This window comes from Eleutherodactylus coqui, chromosome 3, assembly GCF_035609145.1.
Source record: "Eleutherodactylus coqui strain aEleCoq1 chromosome 3, aEleCoq1.hap1, whole genome shotgun sequence".
Classification (NCBI taxonomy): domain Eukaryota; kingdom Metazoa; phylum Chordata; class Amphibia; order Anura; family Eleutherodactylidae; genus Eleutherodactylus; species Eleutherodactylus coqui.
Window position 1 is genome coordinate 296,836,333 of NC_089839.1, and position 22,293 is coordinate 296,858,625.

The following is a 22,293-nucleotide window of genomic DNA, read 5'->3' on the forward strand; positions in this document are numbered from 1 at the left end:
TAATATTATGTCCCCCAGTGCATAATGCGCATAATATATGAAGAAGCACGGTTTAGTGCGCTTCCACAGAAATCTGTGCCAAGTCTGATCTGGCATACATTTTTGGTATAATTTATGCCAGTTTTTGGCATAACTTTTACATATGTGTCAGTCCAGGGCGCTTCTGCTTTCTCTTACAAGCCACAGCCCTATCTCAAGAAAATAGTGAGCAGCGCGGTGCAGACCACCTAAAGTAGTAAAATATTTGCACAAGTATGCCTTGCGCAAACTTTAACGACTTTTGGTGCCAGAAACTGGGGTAAAATCTTTTATAAATGTCCCTTTGAGCTTATACCACTTTTTAGTTGGTTTAGTTTATGACAAAATTTGTGCCTCTTTTTGGCACATTTGTGGCCCCTTTTTCTATGAAGAAATGCACCTTTGTCGGACACAGCAAAAGTAGTGTCTGAAAGTGTCCACAACACATACTAAATGGGGCGCAAATCATGTAAGACAGTTTTCTTGTGCAATTTGCATGAATGAAGGGGTGTTTGAGCATCCACACCTTTGTGCCACGGCGCCATTTATTTCAATGAGACTGCCGAAGAGCAGTCCTATTACTAACGGCATAGGAGTACATAGAAGATGGGGAGTCCATAGCAAAGATAAAAATCAGGCCTCTTTCGGGAGCTGCTTGACACCAACAGTCTCCGGACCATCTGAGGCAGGAGGTCTCAGTGCCCCTGCAGTATGTATATACCCCTGTTGTTACCCTTGATGATGTTGGCTATTTTGGGTTTGAGGATAATCTCGTGGTTTTCCTGTAGTTCTGTAATGGCTTGCTTCTCAGTTGATGCTAAATAAGAGTGTAGATATTTTTGACTTGTCTTGATTGTAGTTTTATCATTATATACATTCTTGTACATGTGTCAATGCTCGTATATTGGGAAAGTGTGGAGGTTGTGGTTAATTTCGGCTTTAATGTGGTGAATGGAGCTGTATCTGTAATGGCACTCGTTTTCCTCTAGGAGGTCCTCCAGAAAGCACAAAGCTTCCATATTACGTAGTAATATTTGGTCTCACTGTGGCCCTTAATTTGGAGATATGGTATTCATGCAAAGCTAATTTTCTGGCAAATAGGTCAGAGAATCACAGAGTTAGAAGTGACCTCCAAGGCCATCGGGTCCAACTCCCTGCTCAATGCAGGTTCACTAAATCATTTTGTGTTGTATTTATGTCCCGTGCTCGGTTCTAAGTAAGTGCTGTATTTATGCACTGAACTTGGTTCTGGTGTTGTATTTATGTACTGATGTTATTTTTGGTACTGCATTTATGTTCTGATCTTGGTTCTGGTGCCGTATTTATGCACTAAGCCTGGCTCTGGTACTGTATTTATGTACTGATCTTGGTTCTTGTGCTGTATTTGTATGATCAGCTTAATTCTGGTGTTGTATGCTATGGAAGGTGGAGGTAAAGCGGTTATTGATGGGCCGCTGTTGATCGGCCAGTGCTAGGTGCTTGTGCCCTTGGCTAAAATTTGCCAGCGACCCCCTGATAGTTAATGCCCTTCAGACAGTTTGGAGGTACTGAGAAACGCTGAGACTAGCAAAAAGAGTGAAAGAACAGGATCACTTGGAAGGCCTACAATTGCTGTACCAGATTGAGAAACTGGCAGCATTGACTTCGGGTGAATTAACCGGGAGGCACCGCGCTTCCATTAAGGAGTAACACGGGTCAAACCTCAGACTGCATTTCCACTCCTGAAACTTGGCACTCAGAAGATTGGAGAGAAACCAGGCTGTGTTCAGAAATGTCCGCAATTAAAGTTAATTGTTGGAGCAAGTGAGATGTCTTCCTTCTGTCCTGCCATCCATCTGCACTGCAATGTGCCCGGCGAAGCCTGCAACAGGGCCTTTGCACTATGATTTCCATTGCCAGTGATGCCAATTCTTTCCATCCTGGAATACTTTGAGGTCTCCCCTGTGGTGAGATGATGGGCGGACCTGTTGGGGGACTTCGTTGCTTAGGAGTCCTCTTCATCACCGGGCCTCCATCACATTGTCATGGCTTGAGTATTTGGCGAGTTCTCATCATCTATTGCAATGAGTACCACACCAACCTGGAATGAGCCCCCTTCTCTAGGGACCCAATAGCCGCCCCTATGCAACAGTCATTGTTACAAGGCTTGTATAAATAGTCTGACTTACAGGAAGCTGCCTTCCAATAGGGGGCACTGCAGAGGTATTGTTCCATCTCCATTATTTGCATATTACCCAGAGAAGCATGAATGGCCTTATAGGTCTTCTCACTCACTCACCATCTAGGTGCTCGCCCTAAGGAGAAAAGATTGTGTTCCTGACCCCCATCGCACGCCTCTCGCTAGCCAAGCCAGAAACCTACTGCACACAGATGAGGGGCAAACACCCTGAAACAGCTGTCTGTGTATGGATTCTGGCTTGGCTTTCAATTTCCAGTCATTGTTACAAGGCTTGTATAAAGAGTCTAACATTGCAGGAATGCTGCCTTCCAATAGGTGGCGCTGCAGAGGTATTGTTCTATTTACCTTATTTGTGTAGAGGAATATAACGCACAATGAGCTACTAATTGTAGAAGATTCTCCCGGCTGTGACTGCATGTCGGAGATTATTTCTTCTACTCCCCTGACATGACGTCCGTTTGACCCGTCTTAGCGCGGTTGCGGAGCGTTGCAGGTAGGCGGCTGCCCAGAGGCCCTGCAGGAGCAATAAGTGCTGGTAACCTGTTCTGGAACAGATGTTTGCAACGTGTACGATGAATCATAAAGTCGATGTAATCAAAGGCGAGAAACATAAGCAAAAGCTACGGGTGGAAGCGGCCTCTTGTGCCATGACTCATACAGCGGCTCGGGGTGACAAGCCGTGAAATCCAGATACACAAATAATACCCAGCTGACCCCTAAGATGGTTTATGCGCAGGTGAAGTATTGATGAACTGCTTCATGTGATAAGGGGGCCTCGGAAATCCTGTGTAATGTTATACAAAGGACAAGATGAGCAGAGTCTTAAAGGGCCCCGTAGATCCCAGCCGCAGATGCAGCATTGTTTATTGACATTTTATATTTCATTATACACATTTTATGTTTTCTGCAGTAAATATAAGTTCTATTACCTGAGATTGGATTGGTCAGCCACCTGATTCATGAATAGAATACTACAACTGCAGTGAGGACTGACACACAGGCAGAGCAGTAGTAAAGAAGAAGGAAAGAGGACGTGAAATTCTGTGTAACTATGCATCTGCCTAGTACAGTCAGCGGGCAGCAGGGTGACGGCCTGTATGCTGTAATGATGGCCGTTAGTCATTTTAATCTATCATTTCATCTTGTAGACGTTTCTGACATGGCCGGCCTTAGCTGCATGCCACCCGCGTGGTCACACGGGGCATCAGACACCAGTTTGTTGGAGGGGCACCAGGCGGATGTAGGCTGGGGGTGATCTTCCCTCTAGCTGCGCCCAGCTAAATGATCTTCTTCCTACGAGTGGTAGCGTCTTGTGGAGCTACATGAATCATCCTCCTCCTGGCTCTGTCTACTCCCCTCTGAGGTTCCAAGGCGCCGCTGTCAGCCCATTGGTGCCCTAGCAACAACATTAGCTTAGTTCTGCTACTATATTTGTGTTATGAGCTTGGTTCTAGTGCCATATCTATGTACTGAGGTTGGTTTAAGTGTTGAATTTATGTTATGAACTTGGTTCTGGTATTGAATCTTTGTTATGAGCTTGGTTCTGTTGCTATATTTATGTCATGAGCTGGGTTCTGGGCCTGTATGTATGTTATGTGCCTGGTTCTGGTATTGTATGTATAAGGGTTGGTATGTGCTGCATTTATGTTATCAGCTTGAATTTGGTATTATATCGATGTACTGAGGTTGGTCTGTGCTGTATTTATGTTATGAGCTAGATTCTGGTATTGTATCTATGTACAGAGCTTGGTTCTACTGCTATACTTATGTTATTTGCTTGGTTCTAGTGCTGTATTTATGATATGAGCTTGCATCTACTGCTATATTTATGTTATGAGCTGGGTTCTGGAGCTGTATTTATGTTATAAGATTAGTTCTGATATTGTATCAATGTAGTGAGGTTGTTTTGCACTGTATTTGTGTTATGAGCGTGGTTCTGGTATAGTATCTATGTACTGGGCTTGGTTCTACTGTTATATTTATGTTATAATCTTGGTTCTGGCGCTATATTTATGTTATGAGCTGGGTTCTGGCGCTATATTTATGTTATGAGCTGGGTTCTGGAGCTATATTTATGTTATGAGCTGGGTTCCGGTGCTTGGTTCTGGTATTGTATGTATGTACTGAGGTTAGTCTGTGCTGTATTTGTTTTAAGAGCTTGATTCTGGTATTACATCTATGTACTGAGGTTGGTTTGTGCTGTGTTTATGTTTTGAGCTTAGTTATGGTATTGCATCCATATACAGAGGTTAGTCTGTGCTGTATTTATGTTATTAGCTTGGTTCTGGTATTTTATCTATGTACTAAGGTTGGTTTGTGTTGTATTTATGTTATGAGCTTGGTTCTGGTATTTTATCTATGTACTAAGGTTGGTTTGTGTTGTATTTATGTTATGAGCCTGGTTCGGGTATTGTATCTATGGACTGAGGTTAGTTTGTGTTGTATTTATGTTATGAGCCTGGTTGTGGTAATGTATCTATATACGGAGGTTAGTTTGTGCTCTATTTGTTATGATCCTGGTTCTGGTATTGTATCCATGTACTGAGGTTGGTTTGTGCTGTAGTTATGTTATGAGCTAGGCTCTGGTACAGTATTTATTCACTGAACTGTTCTGGTGTGGATGCACTACTATTTTGCTGCTTTCTGAGTAAGCACAATACAGGCAGGCTGTCTATCACTGCAATATATATCTTTTTCTTTCGATGGCTGGAGCACTAAAAGAAAACTGCACACAGGGTGTCATCTAACCTAAGGCCGGCGCTGGTCTGCAATAATTCAGTGATGGCTGTATGGAATATTAAAACTATTAGGGAGACCCTTGAGTGATGCACTCTGGGAAATATATGCAAATAAGAGGATCACAACTGTACTGAAGTGATGGGAGGCGCTTTTTACAAAAAGTATATTATAAATTCTCAGAACTTTCCTTCATTTGATCAGTGGCTCTATTTCATTAAACTGGAGCATAAGGCTGGGTTCCCATGGAAATCTTGCAGAATGTCCGCAGCAGGACCGTACGGAAATTCTGCTTCAAAACCTGCGCCATTTGTCGAGGGTTTGAAGCGGCTCTTCAGCCTGTATTCCGCTGCGAAGAATCTCTTCCAATAGAGAGAAGGGAGCCGGCAGTGGAAACGGCGCCAAAATTGTCATGTCATGGATTTGAATTCTGTGCGCATATCGGTTTCTGTGCGACATGTCCGCAGCAGACTGTCAGCAGCGTGTGAACGAGATTTTTGCAAATCTCGTCTGCTTTGCTGCTTAGTCTCAGGTTTAAAAAAAGTGCATGCGGAATTTCCGCATTTTGAGCCGGATATGTGGCGGAACCTCCAACTGGAAGTTCCAATGCAGATGTGAAATCGGCCTATGCCTGGGTTCACACACGGCGGATTCCCGTCGGAAATCTCGCGGTTTGGCCGCAGCAAAAACCGCGAGATTTCCGCCGGGAGAACCGCCGCGGTTTAAGCCGCGGCGGCTTTGAAGTGGTCCGGCCGCATGCATTTCCGTTGCGGCTGGCTCTCCCATAGAGGAGAGCGCGGCCGTAACATAAATAAACAAAAAACCGTCTGTAAGGCTGGATTCACACAGGGCGGATTTGCCGCGGTTCTGCCGCAGCAGATCCGCCCGCGGCCGCTAATCTCGGGATTAGCCAGCCATGTGGACGAGGTTTCTCAGAAACCTCGTCCACACGGGACGGCTAATCCGCTGCGGTAAACCCGGTTGAAACCGCGGCTGCGGCCGCCGCAGCCGCGGTTTCAAAAGAAGCAGCATGTCTGTTTACAGACGTTTTTTTGTTTATTTATGTTACGGCCGCCGCGGCTTAAACCGCGAGATTTCCGACGGGAATCCGCCGTGTGTGAACCCAGGCTAAATAGACATGCTGCTTCTTTTGAAACCGCGGCTGCGGCCGCCGCAGCCGCGGTTTCCACCGGATTTACCGCAGCGGATTAGCCGTCCCGTGTGGACGAGGTTTCTGAGAAACCTCGTCCACATGGCTGGCTAATCCCGAGATTAGCGGCCGCGGGCGGTTTTGCCGCGGGCGGATCTGCTGCGGCAGAACCGCGGCAAATCCGCCCTGTGTGAATCCAGCCTAAAACAGACGTGGAATGCCCTGAAAGACCTTTCAATCCCGCAGTTCAGTAGTACTTGCCCTATGAGTGACTACCTCCTCTATACATGTAATAGAATAGCTGCGGTCAGCACTACTAATTCTATGTATGTAGAATGATCTGACCATGACCGGTGCTGAAGATAGAGCCAAGACCGCGTGTTTAAGCTGCGCTAGCCTTGAAATGCTATAAATGGAGTATCCCTTTAAGAAGTATTTTCAATTAAACTTTTTTAATTTTCTCCGTTCTGCTCAGTTCAGCCTTATATATTGGATTTAATTAATTATTGAGGCGCTTTCTGGACGTCTTTATGGCTTTTTATGAGGAAAAGAACAAAGGGTTTTCCAAGACACGAGATACATTTGATATTTGTAACACATGAAATCTGATGGTATCTTTCCCCGTAGACCGTGTTATGGTGGGAATGATATCTCTTACTCCTTTGTCTCCTCGTACGGCTGCACAAAACGCGCCGTATATTCCATTTATCTTTAATCGATAAAAGGACTTTCTCCATAATGTGTGTATGCGCAGTAATGCTTCAGGTAAGGCACAATGAGATTATACCGTATCTCGCTGCGAGCGCAGTCCGGTCATTAAGAAGCCATTGTGGGAGTCTGCATTCAAGATTCTTATATTTTATGTGATAATCAAACTAATAATATAATACACTGGTGGAAATTGAGAGTGTACCACCCAGAAGGGATTGCTGGAATCTCATGCACCATAGTAGATCTGTACAGAGTCACCCAGAATAAATGGGAGCAAATTGGAATGCATCCGATAAAGTAGAGGTGTCAGTAAGAAGTGCCCTCCATGAGCCCCGCTACAGGTGTCAGTAAAAAGTGCCCTCCATGAGCCCCGCTACAGGTGTCAGTAAGAAGTGCCCTCCATGAGCCCCGCTACAGGTATCAGTAAGAAGTGCCCTCCATGAGCCCCGGTACAGGTGTCAGTAGGAAGTGCCCTCCATGAGCCCCGGTACAGGTGTCAGTAAGAAGTGCCCACCATGAGCCCCGGTACAGGTGTCAGTAAGAAGTGCCCACCATGAACACCCGTACAGGTATCAATAAGAAGTGGTCTCCATATGCCCCGGTACAGGTGTCAGTAGGAAGTGCCCTCCATGAGCCCCGGTACAGGTGTCAGTAAGAAGCGCCCACCATGAACACCCGTACAGGTGTCAATAAGAAGTGGTCTCCATGAGCCCCGGTACAGGTGTCAGTAAGAAGTGCCCTCCATGATCCCCAGTACAGGTGTCAGTAAGAAGTGCCCTCCATGAGCCCCGGTACAGGTGTCAGTAAGAAGTGCCCTCCATGAGCCCCGGTACAGGTGTCAGTAAGAAGTGCCCTCCATGAGCCCCGCTACAGGTGTCAGTAAGAAGTGCCCTCCATGAGCCCCGCTACAGGTGTCAGTAAGAAGTGCCCACCATGAACACCCGTACAGGTGTCAATAAGAAGTGGTCTCCATGAGCCCCGGTACAGGTGTCAGTAGGAAGTGCCCTCCATGAGCCCCGCTACAGGTGTCAGTAAGAAGTGCCCACCATGAACACCCGTACAGGTGTCAATAAGAAGTGCCCTCCATGAGCCCCGGTACAGGTGTCAGTAAGAAGTGCCCACCATGAGCCCTGGTACAGGTGTCAGTAAGAAGTGCCCACCATGAACACCCGTACAGGTATCAATAAGAAGTGGTCTCCATGAGCCCCGGTACAGGTGTCAGTAGGAAGTGCCCTCCATGAGCCCCGGTACAGGTGTCAGTAAGAAGTGCCCACCATGAACACCCGTACAGGTGTCAATAAGAAGTGGTCTCCATGAGCCCCGGTACAGGTGTCAGTAAGAAGTGCCCTCCATGATCCCCAGTACAGGTGTCAGTAAGAAGTGCCCTCCATGAGCCCCGGTACAGGTGTCAGTAAGAAGTGCCCTCCATGAGCCCCGGTACAGGTGTCAGTAAGAAGTGCCCTCCATGAGCCCCGCTACAGGTATCAGTAAGAAGTGCCCTCCATGAGCCCCGGTACAGGTGTCAGTAGGAAGTGCCCTCCATGAGCCCCGGTACAGGTGTCAGTAAGAAGTGCCCACCATGAGCCCCGGTACAGGTGTCAGTAAGAAGTGCCCACCATGAACACCCGTACAGGTATCAATAAGAAGTGGTCTCCATATGCCCCGGTACAGGTGTCAGTAGGAAGTGCCCTCCATGAGCCCCGGTACAGGTGTCAGTAAGAAGCGCCCACCATGAACACCCGTACAGGTGTCAATAAGAAGTGGTCTCCATGAGCCCCGGTACAGGTGTCAGTAAGAAGTGCCCTCCATGATCCCCAGTACAGGTGTCAGTAAGAAGTGCCCTCCATGAGCCCCGGTACAGGTGTCAGTAAGAAGTGCCCTCCATGAGCCCCGGTACAGGTGTCAGTAAGAAGTGCCCTCCATGAGCCCCGCTACAGGTGTCAGTAAGAAGTGCCCTCCATGAGCCCCGCTACAGGTGTCAGTAAGAAGTGCCCACCATGAACACCCGTACAGGTGTCAATAAGAAGTGGTCTCCATGAGCCCCGGTACAGGTGTCAGTAGGAAGTGCCCTCCATGAGCCCCGCTACAGGTGTCAGTAAGAAGTGCCCACCATGAACACCCGTACAGGTGTCAATAAGAAGTGCCCTCCATGAGCCCCGGTACAGGTGTCAGTAAGAAGTGCCCACCATGAGCCCTGGTACAGGTGTCAGTAAGAAGTGCCCACCATGAACACCCGTACAGGTATCAATAAGAAGTGGTCTCCATGAGCCCCGGTACAGGTGTCAGTAGGAAGTGCCCTCCATGAGCCCCGGTACAGGTGTCAGTAAGAAGTGCCCACCATGAACACCCGTACAGGTGTCAATAAGAAGTGGTCTCCATGAGCCCCGGTACAGGTGTCAGTAAGAAGTGCCCTCCATGATCCCCAGTACAGGTGTCAGTAAGAAGTGCCCTCCATGAGCCCCGGTACAGGTGTCAGTAAGAAGTGCCCTCCATGAGCCCCGGTACAGGTGTCAGTAAGAAGTGCCCTGCATGAGCCCCGCTACAGGTATCAGTAAGAAGTGCCCTCCATGAGCCCCGGTACAGGTGTCAGTAGGAAGTGCCCTCCATGAGCCCCGGTACAGGTGTCAGTAAGAAGTGCCCACCATGAGCCCCGGTACAGGTGTCAGTAAGAAGTGCCCACCATGAACACCCGTACAGGTATCAATAAGAAGTGGTCTCCATGAGCCCCGGTACAGGTGTCAGTAGGAAGTGCCCTCCATGAGCCCCGGTACAGGTGTCAGTAAGAAGCGCCCACCATGAACACCCGTACAGGTGTCAATAAGAAGTGGTCTCCATGAGCCCCGGTACAGGTGTCAGTAAGAAGTGCCCTCCATGATCCCCAGTACAGGTGTCAGTAAGAAGTGCCCTCCATGAGCCCCGGTACAGGTGTCAGTAAGAAGTGCCCTCCATGAGCCCCGGTGCAGGTGTCAGTAAGAAGTGCCCTCCATGAGCCCCGCTACAGGTATCAGTAAGAAGAGCCCTCCATGAGCCCCGCTACAGGTGTCAGTAGGAAGTGCCCTCCATGAGCCCCGGTACAGGTGTCAGTAAGAAGTGCCCACCATGAGCCCCGGTACAGGTGTCAGTAAGAAGTGCCCACCATGAACACCCGTACAGGTATCAATAAGAAGTGGTCTCCATGAGCCCCGGTACAGGTGTCAGTAGGAAGTGCCCTCCATGGGCCCCGGTACAGGTGTCAGTAAGAAGCGCCCACCATGAACACCCGTACAGGTGTCAATAAGAAGTGGTCTCCATGAGCCCCGGTACAGGTGTCAGTAAGAAGTGCCCTCCAGGATCCCCAGTACAGGTGTCAGTAAGAAGTGCCCTCCATGAGCCCCGGTACAGGTGTCAGTAAGAAGTGCCCTCCATGAGCCCCGGTACAGGTGTCAGTAAGAAGTGCCCTCCATGAGCCCCGGTACAGGTGTCAGTAAGAAGTGCCCTCCATGAGCCCCGCTACAGGTGTCAGTAAGAAGTGCCCACCATGAACACCCGTACAGGTGTCAATAAGAAGTGGTCTCCATGAGCCCCGGTACAGGTGTCAGTAGGAAGTGCCCTCCATGAGCCCCGGTACAGGTGTCAGTAAGAAGTGCCCACCATGAACACCCGTACAGGTGTCAGTAAGAAGTGCCCACCATGAACACCCGTACAGGTGTCAATAAGAAGTGCCCTCCATGAGCCCCGGTACAGGTGTCAGTAAGAAGTGCCCACCATGAGCCCCGGTACAGGTGTCAGTAAGAAGTGCCCACCATGAACACCCGTACAGGTATCAATAAGAAGTGGTCTCCATGAGCCCCGGTACAGGTGTCAGTAGGAAATGCCCTCCATGAGCCCCGGTACAGGTGTCAGTAAGAAGTGCCCACCATGAACACCCGTACAGGTGTCAATAAGAAGTGGTATCCATGAGCCCCGGTACAGGTGTCAGTAAGAAGTGCCCTCCATGATCCCCAGTACAGGTGTCAGTAAGAAGTGCCCTCCATGAGCCCTGGTACAGATCTCAGTAAGAAGTGCCCACCATGAGCCCCGGTACAGGTGTCAGTAAGAAGTGCCCTCCATGATCCCCAGTACAGGTGTCAGTAAAAAGTGCCCTCCATGAGCCGCGGTACAGGTGTCAGTAGGAAGTGCCCTCCATGAGCCCCGGTACAGGTGTCAGTAAGAAGTGCCCTCCATGAGCCCCGGTACAGGTGTCAGTAAGAAGTGCCCACCATGAACACCCGTACAGGTGTCAGTAAGAAGTGCCCTCCATGAACCCCGGTACAAGTGCCAGTAAGAAGTGCCCTCCATGAGTCCCGGTACAGGTGTCAGTAAGAAGTGCCCTCCATGAGCCCCGGTACAGGTGTCAGTAGGAAGTGCCCTCCATGAGCCCCGCTACAGGTGTCAGTAAGAAGTGCCCTCCATGAGCCCCAGTACAGATCTCAGTAAGAAGTGTCCACCATGAGCCCCGGTACCGGTGTCAGTAAGAAGTGCCCACCATGATCCCCAGTACAGGTGTCAGTAAGAAGTGCCCTCCATGATCCCCAGTACAGGTGTCAGTAAAAAGTGCCCTCCATGAGCCGCGGTACAGGTGTCAGTAGGAAGTGCCCTCCATGAGCCCCGGTACAGGTGTCAGTAAGAAGTGCCCTCCATGAGCCCCGGTACAGGTGTCAGTAAGAAGTGCCCACCATGAACACCCGTACAGGTGTCAGTAAGAAGTGCCCTCCATGAACCCCGGTACAAGTGCCAGTAAGAAGTGCCCTCCATGAGTCCCGGTACAGGTGTCAGTAAGAAGTGCCCTCCATGAGCCCCGGTACAGGTGTCAGTAGGAAGTGCCCTCCATGAGCCCCGCTACAGGTGTCAGTAAGAAGTGCCCTCCATGAGCCCCAGTACAGATCTCAGTAAGAAGTGCCCTCCATGAGCCCCGGTACCGGTGTCAGTAAGAAGTGCCCACCATGATCCCCAGTACAGGTGTCAGTAAGAAGTGCCCTCCATGATCCCCAGTACAGGTGTCAGTAAGAAGTACGCACCGTGATCCCCGATACAGGTGTCAGTAAGAAGTGCCCTCCATTAGCCCCGGTACAGGTGTCAGTAAGAAATGCCCTCCATGAGCCCCTGTACAGGTGTCAGTAAGAAGTGCCCTCCATGAGCCCCTGTACAGGTGTCAGTAAGAAGTGCCCTCCATGAGCCCCGGTACAGGTGTCAGTAGAAGTGCCCTCTATGAACCCCGGTATTGGTGTCAGTAAGAAGTGTCCCCCATGAGCCCCGGTACAGGTGTCAGTTAGAAGTGACCTCCATGAGCCCCGCTACAGGTGTCAGTAAGAAGTTCCCTCCGTGAGCCCCGCTACAGGTGTCAGTAAGAAGTGCCCTCCATGAGCCTCGGTACAGGTGTCTGTAAGAAGTGCCCTCCATGAGCCCCGGTACAGATGTCAGTAAGAAGTGCCCTCCATGAGCCCCGGTACAGGTGTCAGTAAGAAGTGCCCTCCATGAGCCCCGGTACAGGTGTCAGTAAGAAGTGCCCTCCATGAGCCCCGGTACAGGTGTCAGTAAGAAGTGCCCTCCATGAGCCCCGGTACAGGTGTCAGTAAGAAGTGCCCTCCATGATCCCCAGTACAGGTGTCAGTAAAAAGTGCCCTCCATGAGCCGCGGTACAGGTGTCAGTAGGAAGTGCCCTCCATGAGCCCCGGTACAGGTGTCAGTAAGAAGTGCCCTCCATGAGCCCCGGTACAGGTGTCAGTAAGAAGTGCCCACCATGAACACCCGTACAGGTGTCAGTAAGAAGTGCCCTCCATGAACCCCGGTACAAGTGCCAGTAAGAAGTGCCCTCCATGAGTCCCGGTACAGGTGTCAGTAAGAAGTGCCCTCCATGAGCCCCGGTACAGGTGTCAGTAGGAAGTGCCCTCCATGAGCCCCGCTACAGGTGTCAGTAAGAAGTGCCCTCCATGAGCCCCAGTACAGATCTCAGTAAGAAGTGCCCACCATGAGCCCCGGTACCGGTGTCAGTAAGAAGTGCCCACCATGATCCCCAGTACAGGTGTCAGTAAGAAGTGCCCTCCATGATCCCCAGTACAGGTGTCAGTAAGAAGTACGCACCGTGATCCCCGATACAGGTGTCAGTAAGAAGTGCCCTCCATTAGCCCCGGTACAGGTGTCAGTAAGAAATGCCCTCCATGAGCCCCTGTACAGGTGTCAGTAAGAAGTGCCCTCCATGAGCCCCTGTACAGGTGTCAGTAAGAAGTGCCCTCCATGAGCCCCGGTACAGGTGTCAGTAAGAAGTGCCCTCTATGAACCCCGGTATTGGTGTCAGTAAGAAGTGTCCCCCATGAGCCCCGGTACAGGTGTCAGTTAGAAGTGACCTCCATGAGCCCCGCTACAGGTGTCAGTAAGAAGTTCCCTCCGTGAGCCCCGCTACAGGTGTCAGTAAGAAGTGCCCTCCATGAGCCTCGGTACAGGTGTCTGTAAGAAGTGCCCTCCATGAGCCCCGGTACAGATGTCAGTAAGAAGTGCCCTCCATGAGCCCCGGTACAGGTGTCAGTAAGAAGTGCCCTCCATGAGCCCCGGTACAGGTGTCAGTAAGAAGTGCCCTCCATGAGCCCCGGTACAGGTGTCAGTAAGAAGTGCCCTCCATGAGCCCCGGTACAGGTGTCAGTAAGAAGTGCCCTCCATGAGCCCCGGTACAGGTGTCAGTAAGAAGTGCCCTCCATGAGCTCGGTACAGGTGTCAGTAAGAAGTGCCCTCCATGAGCCCCGGTACAGGTGTCAGTAAGAAGTGCCCTCCATGAGCCCCGGTAGAGGTGTCAGTAAGAAGTGTCCTCCATGAGCAGCAGTACAGAGTTCAGTAAGAAGTGCCCACCATGAGCCCCGGTACAGGTGTCAGTAAGAAGTGCCCACCATGATCCCCAGTACAGGTGTCAGTAAGAAGTGCCCTCCATGATCCCCGGTACAGGTGTCAGTAAGAAGTGCCCTCCATGAGCCCCGGTACAGGTGTCAGTAAGAAGTGCCCACCATGATCCCCAGTACAGGTGTCAGTAAGAAGTGCCCTCCATGATCCCCAGTACAGGTGTCAGTAAGAAGTATGCACCGTGATCCCCTATACAGGTGTCAGTAAGAAGTGCCCTCTATGAGCCCCGGTACAGGTGTCAGTAAGAAGTGCCCTCCATGAGCTCTGGTACAGGTGTCAGTAAGAAGTGCCCTCCATGAACCCCGGTACAGGTGTCAGTAAGAAGTGCCCTCCATGAGCCCCGGTACAGGTGTCAGTAAGAAGTGCCCTCCATGAGCCCCGGTATAGGTGTCAGTAAGAAGTGCCCTCCATGAACCCCGGTATAGGTGTCAGTAAGAAGTGCCCTCCATGAGCCCCGGTACAGGTGTCAGTAAGAAGTGCCCATGAGCACCGGTACAGGTGTCAGTAAGAAGTGCCCTCCATGAGCACCGGTACACTCTTGGATCCTTACAGACATTGAATCAATAAGTGTTGGGATATCTTGTTGGGGTCTCTTAATGCCTGCATGACTTGTACAGTTAGTGGCCGGTGGCCATGTGATATAATGTGTCTATTTATGTCATCCCAGACATGGTCTATTTGGGGTAAATCTGGGGGCCAATCCATGGATGTGACACCTTGCAAGGTGTGTCCTGTGATGGCTGCAGTATGTGGATGGACATTTTCCTGTTGTAAGATACCATTTTGGATGGTGGTCATGAAGGGTATGACAACAGGGTGTAGCGCTATGTCCACATACGGGCGGGCAGTCATTGTGCCTTCAACAACCACCAACTCCATCCTTCTGTCATAACTGATTGCCCGTAAACTATGCTTCATTTACCCGGATGTATCTTCTGCCTGTATTCCATCCGTAATTCCTACAGAACGAATACGGACCCATTGAATTAAATCGTACGAGCGCGTTTTATGCGGACCAATGTGATGTGGACTAAAGAAAAAAAGTGTCAGCACGTCCTATTTTGGTCCGTATTCATGTACTAATATCGCTATTAAAACCTATGGGTGCATGAAAAAACATTGAATACGCACTAACGTCCTCACCAAATACGCACACACACCGAAAACGCACACACAGATCACAATTGCCTACGTCCATGTGGCCAGATTCGCACAGGCATATTTACGTACGCAAAATTTGTATGCGAAATACACAAAGAGTAGAACCCATAGATTTCAGCGAGTCCGTTCACCTGGGCGTATTTTACTGCGCATTTCGGTCGTGCAAAAAAATATGCAGCGTGCGATATTGTCCGGCACGCCAAAACTCCCCATAGAAGTCAATGGGGATGCGCAAATGTGCACAAAATACACTAGGAGATGCGTGAAACCCTGCGCAATTCTGAGGCAAAAGAACACATCTGGAACTCAATTAACTAATTAGTCATTTCAATCGGTGCGTAATTTTGTGCCGTGTGCAAAAAAGTGCAGCAAAATACGCCAAGAAGAATAAGCATTGTTTGTTCCGCAAGCATGGCCTCAGGCATTCCTGACGGCTCCCCTACCTGCTGACTGATCACCATTACCGGCCGCCTTTCCCTTTAACATAATAAACTACGTTAACGATGTTGTTTTTCGTATCTCCCGTCTATTTGCTCGTTAGAGAGGTTTCTTTTCTCTCTTTCTGGTAACCAGTTGCTCTTTCATGGTGGTTTTTGCGCGGCAGTAATAACACGTTTAGATGAGACGGCTTTGCACAATACGCGCCGCTGCCAATACCTCTTAGAATAGCTGCTTCGTAACTATGGAAACTTCCACCGACTCCCCTATATAACAGCGTTTATTTCTTAATGTGCGAAGAAAAAAAAAGAAAGATTTCCATAAATAGGCCGAGCCGCCAAGAGGTGGCATCTGAAAGCCCGGTGAATGCCAGCGGCTGCCCTTCTCCGACTAACTCGGAAATCTTTATATTAGTGCAGCAATTTAGATGCGACGCTGAGTACAGCGAGGGGAAAAGATTACAATAATATCAAAATCGTCGCGGACGCTGATTTCCCGTAACTCGGATTTTCTGAATGGACGCAATAAAATGCTAAAAGTCTCGGAGCGGATACATTCCATTTTAGGTTTCTACATCTATGAGATTAAAGGGGTTTCTGCCCAACTTTTCACGGATGACCTCGCCTCTGGATAAGTCATCAGTAGTTGATGGATCGGGATCGGCCACTCAGGAACCCCGTCCATCAGCTGATTATCCGGCTACGCTGTCCAGTGTAGGAAGCCAACGATTGGCATAAGCGGACAGGAAAGAAAGTGCGTGAGCCGGCTTGACTCCCATTGAAATCAATGGATGTGACGTCCTAAGCAGCAGAGAAATAGAAAGTGCCGTAACAGTGTGGCTCTCCCATTGACTTCCTGTGCTGATGGCTGATGACAACATCTGGCCCGCTGCACTGATAGGCTAGAGAATGAACTCATGGACCCCCGTCCATCTACTACTAATGGCGTATCCATAGGATTAGTTATCAGTGAAAAATCAGGGCGACAACCAGTTTTAGGCGGTTGTCCTTGACTTTTACTATATGTCCTCAGGATAGTCATGCAGAGTTGAGATCCCCACAAATTAGCTGATCTCCCGAGCCTGCTGTCAATATAGACAGTTCTGGAAGCAGATAGCGCCGTTCGCATTGCAGTGGGCCTATTTGGTATTACAGGCACAGACCCCACTTAATTTAATGAATTCCCCTACGCCCTTAAAGGGGTTGTCCCGCGAAAGCAAGTGGGGTTATACACTTCTGTATGGCCATATTAATGCACTTTGTAATGTACATTGTGCATTAATTATGAGCCATACAGAAGTTATTCACTTACCTGTTCCGTTGCTAGCGTCCTCGTCTCCATGGTGTCGTCTAATTTCAGCGTCTAATCGCCCGATTAGATGCGCTTGCGCAGTCCGGTCTTCTTTCTTCTGAATGGGGCCGCTCGTGCCGGAGAGCGGCTCCTCGTAGCTCCGCCCCGACACGTGTGCCGATTCCAGCCAATCAGGAGGCTGGAATCGGCAATGGACCGCACAGAAGACCTGCGGTCCACCGAGGGTGAAGATCCCGGCGGTCATCTTAGCAAGGTAAGTACGAAGTCGCAGCAGCGCCGGGATTCGGGTAAGTACCGGACGGTTTGTTTTTTTTACCCCTGCATCGGGTTTGTCTCGCGCCGAACGGGGGGGCTATTGAAAAAAAAAAAAACCCGTTTCGGCGCGGGACAACCCCTTTAATAAAAGCATGATATCCGTCCTCGGATTGACATTGCTTGTTAGCTTTATTATTAGTTCTGTACTGCTCTCTACTCTGCTCCTTCCTTTCACTGGCGCACTGCAATCGCCGTCCTCCTCTCTACGCCTCGCCCACGGGTCCAGCAGTGTGTATAACTTCAATACTACTGCCCTGCCAATTCCTCTGTGGTCACACTGTAATTACCATCCTCCTCCCTACGCCACGCCTGCAGGGTCTGGCAACTTCAGTACTGCTCCCCTGTCAACTCCTCCTTTCCAGCACCTTAGAGAAGGTGATTGCAGTTCGCAAGTGAGAGAAAAGAGCCCATTATACTTTCACGGACAGTTTCTATTCTCCACAGCTTCCACTGCCGCTTAGAAGCTGCGGAGAATGGAGTCTGTCCAGACTTGCCGGATGCTGGTGTAGCGGCCAGGAGTTAGTAGGGTCCCTCCATAATGTTATATGTCTGCCTCGTACCATTGTGCTGTCAGCGTCTAATGTGTAGTATGCATTAGAATTATGTGTATTGACTTCTGCAGGATTGAATGGGTTAATGTCTGGGTTATGTCTGGAAAATGTATCGTTTTGTGAGTCATGTGATGTTGCTTGTTATATGTGTTTGCAAGGTGCAATGCAAGAGTCAGTCTGCAAGTTAGCAAGTGAGTCTACAAGAGAGTAGTCAGAAGCAGTCAGAGAGAAGTTCAGAGAGTGAACCACATAGTCACTCCAGAGATCGGCCTATGTGCGGAGAGAATAGAGGAAGCTGAGTGACTACCTTATGCTTGGTCCGGGCCAAGTCTAACCAGGATATACCGGTGCTACCACTAAGCACTGAGACCGAGATAGACTGCTGCATGGCGAGCAGAAGCACAAGTAACATGAGTGTGAACCAATAGTGAGTGAGAGAGAGAGAGAGAGAGAATCACCAGGAATGGGATCACATAGATAACTGGGACTGTGGATTTATCCAGATATCCTGAGAATCCTCCCTGTTGCACCACGTTGTCTTGTTTTATCTGTGCCTCGACTGTTGATGTAAATTGGACATTGCCAAGTTACAGTAAATGGACACTACCGACCGTTCCGGATTTGTTCAGAAAGTTTATCCTGTGTATGGATTACTTTATTCCATTCTCAAAATATACCACAGAGGATGGAACAGTGGCGTCACGCGTGACAAGTGGACTCAAGGTAACCCTCGGTTACTTTCCCTGTGATCTCCCCCAGCAGTAACCTGGATGGATCCCGAGCTACCCTTAGGGGAGAAGATGGTAGAGCCCCATGACAAGGTCTTTATCTACCCCGCTATCTCTTTGCCTGTGGGCCCACTTCTCGGACGCTGCACTGGCGCCAACGCTGACATTATTGTATACCTCTATATGAAATCAGAAGCATGCAGAAATACAGTAGAGGCCCCATGCACCTCCAGATCAAGGCAGAGGGGTGATACATCTGTATGCATGACCCTAACCTGCATCTGGCAGAGCTGAACATGCATGATTATTGGGGAGTCCGGATATTAACCGCCGGCCTGCCATTCCAGCGGTAGCTGTATATTTATTGCTGTAGATAATGGGAATCTCTTCTTATTTATTTGCAATTATATAAAGACTGTAACTGGGGCAAAGCGGGGGGACTCGATAACATTTGGAAGAAGCAGCATTAAGCTGCAATTTTATTCTTGTTACCATTTTTTACTTATTCCATATTTCCTTGTCCATATGCTGCATAATTCTCCTGTACAGCAACAGAGCAGCTTAGAAAGAGCAATCTGGGGTTTTGGCACAGAAAATAAATACATTACTTCACTAAGTTGTCTTATAGGATAACGTCAGCCAAGACCGAATAATGACAGCGAGGCGAGTTATGCGAAGTTCAGCAGAAGTAATGAAATGTTCTCAGTGATGTCACTGCTCTCTAGTGAATGGATAGGCTGCATTATTAGTGATGTCACTGATCACTAGTGAACGGATAAGTTGGATTCTCAGTGATGTCACTTTTCTGTAGTTGAACGATAGGCGGCATTCTCAGTGATGTCACTACTCTCTAGTGAATGGATAGGCTGCATTATGAGTGATGTCACTGCTCTCTAGTGAATGGATAGCCTACATTCTCAGTGATGTCACCGCTCTCTAGTGAATGGATAGGCTGTATTCTCAGTGATGTCACTGCTCTCTAGTGAATGGATAGCCTACATTCTCAGTGATGTCACCGCTCTCTAGTGAATGGATAAGTTGGATTCTCAGTGATGTCACTTTTCTGTACTTGAACGATAGACTGCATTTTCAGTGATGTCACCACTTTCTAGTGAATGGATAGGCTGCATTATGAGTGATGTCACCGCTATCTAGTGAGTGGATAGGCTGCATTCTCAGTGATGTCACTGCTCTTTAGTGAATGGATAAGTTGAATTCTCAGTGATGTCACTTTTCTGTAGTCAAATGATAGGCTGCATTCTCAGTGATGTCACCGCTCTCTAGTGAATAAAGAGATTTCTTGGTGATGTTACTGCTCTCCACTGAATAGATAAGCTACACTCTCAGTGATATCACCGTTGATCTTTAGTGAACGGATAGGCCACTTGTCTTCATCACCCAACAGCATAGGACAATCTTCTAATTTCCACAGATTCTAAATATCTGCCCCCTCAATTGTGAAAACAGGGTATTACAGTTACTCAAGAGCCCTGCAGGCTGCTGCCTGTTCTGAATGATGTATAGGAGTCAAATTAATTGAAGCCGACACCATATTGCTGTATTAAATACAATGCGGATACAGAACATATGTATTTCCTTGCATGAATCGCGGTTATCCATGTTCTATATTATGAAGCAGATGGCAATTATTTTTGTTGTTTACTATGATTTCCTCCCCGTCTTTGTTGTCTGTACCAGTCTCGCCTCGAGCAAAAGAAAAAAAATGAAAACATTTGGTAGTCAGATAGTCAGAAATGTCTAAATCGCTCCTTTTCATGGGCCGGTTGTACCTTGAGGGGGGGTGATGTCCTCTTTGTGACTTTGTGTTTTCCTGAACAGTTTTTGTCTTTTCTCCGTCCTTTCAGGCCAAGATCGCAGTGAAGCTACTTTAATAAAGAGGTTTAAAGGGGACGGTGTTCGGTACAAGGCAAAACTAATTGGGATTGACGAGGTTTCAGCCGCAAGAGGAGACAAGTTATGCCAGGACTCAATGATGAAGCTCAAGGTATCGTCTAATCATTCCTTCCTTGGTCGTCTTGTGGAATCTTTATTAATTCATTGCCTGGGCCGTCACTAAGGTCCATGAATCCAACCAGGAGGACATCTCCATACAGTCTACAACATGTCCTTGTGTTCGCACGCGTTTCCTCCTATGCCACATCAACGTACTTAGGTTAACTCTTTCATGATCAAGGGTCATTGATGCGCTTGTGTCCACATCACATCCTGCAGGTCCAGTAATCCAACTTTCAAAAACTTTTTTAGTTTTCGAGTAACCTATCTACTTTTGTGGCAGGACAAAGGGTATTTTTTCATGTTAAATACCATTTAATCTACCATATATTGTATTGGAAGTCTTTTAAAAAGTAGGGTAAAAAGGGGGGGGGGAACCCTCGCAACTCCACTATTTTGTACTGAGTAGGATTACAGCAATACCAAACTTATCTTGTTTTTTTTATATACTGTAGTAATACTTAAAAAAAATAAATAAAAAAAATACTGCTTCCTGTCGCCACATTTTGACCCCCATAACTTTATTTTTCCGTTGATGGGCTCTGTGTGAAAGCTCGTTTTTTTATGGGGTCACCTGTAGTTTGTATTGGAATCATTTTGGGGATCATACTATTTTTTTTATCATTTTTTTTTTCTTTGAGACGGAGTGACCAAAAAAGTAAAATTCTGCTATTGCTTATTTTTGTTTCTCACGGAGTTAATCATGCACGGTTAATAATGTGATACTTTAATGAATTGGATCTGGAGGGACGTTTCACGCAGGATGTAATAAAAGTATCTATGGCTTTGCTTGCGCAAGTTGGCGATTTCTCCATTGTGTCCTCTCCCAACGATGCAGAACCAACACCGGTGGGCTGGAGAGAAATTCATTCCCGGTCATCCGGGGCCGGAATTGCTGAAGATGTATCCCATAAGTAAGGGTCTAAAGGTTGTTTTCTGTTGATCCCGGTTAACTAGGCCAAGACTTTGATTAAGAACTATTTACAAGGTTAAGGCAGTAGCGAAGGGAACAAGGGACCCTTAGAGAGGAGGCCGGGCATGACACGGGGGGGCAGGTCACCTATAGAAGTGAGGAGGTAGGAAAGGGTTAACTAGAGTTAGGGGAGGGTAGAGAATTTTCTGGAATTAGGGGGATATAGCGGTGATTGGTAGAAAATTTGGGAGGCGGGGGGATATATAAGTTAAGGGGTGTGAGGCAGCGGCCATCTTAGAGATAGAAGTGAGAGTCCCACCCTCCCGCCCGTATAGTTTGGTGTGAGGAGTGGGGGTAATTTTATGTCATGGCAGCTTGGCGGGTGGGGGGTCCTTGGAGTCGTTGGAAATTGTGTGTGGGGGGGAGTTGGGAGGGCAAAGTGCTCACCTGTTTAGACTCCCTCCTTAGTATATTGGTTGCTATCTGGTGCGGTTACTTGGTTGGTGGAGGGGGCAGTAGACTCCCTCCGGTTTAAGTAATGGGAGTGTTAGCCACCCAATGGGCGGTTAATGTTGCCCTTGAGCCTGTAGTCCGGCTGTGGGGCGAAGTATTTTCAGAGTGGTATAGTTGCACCAGATTTTGTGGCTCCAAGGACCCTCCCCCGTAATTGTTTCTGGGTAATTATAATTTTAATGTTTTTTATTGTTAGTAATAAACTGGCTGCTGTGGCCACTTTATCCAAAGAAAGTTGTTGTGTCGTTATTGGGAAAGGGGCTACAGCATAGGTGGGTCTGCTCTTCCCGGGTCAAGGACTTTCATAGCTTTTTTGACACAGTAAGATATCTAGGTCTACCGGGCCATACGTTCTCTATTTCCTAATCCACAATTAATAAACCCATTGTTCATCCTTCAATGACGACTCTTGATGGCAATGTTATTGATTGTCTTGATAGCTTCTGGTCTACAGCAGCCAACAAAGCTTAAATCAAGACTCGGCCCTCTTCCCAACCGGTATGAACAAAACAAGGTCATGAGTCCCTGATGTCTCATCTGCCTACCTTCGAGGAGAAGGGGTCCATGACTTTTGAGCTCAGTTTGGCGCTCGCTGCTTCAGAGGCAGGTCAGCTCTTTGCCAATCCTGGAAAACCAGGGAAGCCTCGAAT

The 22,293-nt window shown here is 48.4% G+C and overlaps 1 protein-coding gene across 3 annotated transcripts in view; it reads left to right on the plus strand.

The window, feature by feature from the left end:
- The window catches only part of DAB1 (DAB adaptor protein 1), a 721,580-nt gene that overhangs the window by 591,936 nt on the left and 107,351 nt on the right, over nucleotides 1-22,293 (plus strand). For all 3 annotated transcript variants that reach the window (XM_066594781.1, XM_066594782.1, XM_066594784.1), the window contains exon 6: nucleotides 20,070-20,209. In XM_066594781.1, coding sequence (XP_066450878.1) covers nucleotides 20,070-20,209 — 140 coding nt within the window. The remainder of the gene's footprint in view (nucleotides 1-20,069; nucleotides 20,210-22,293) is intronic.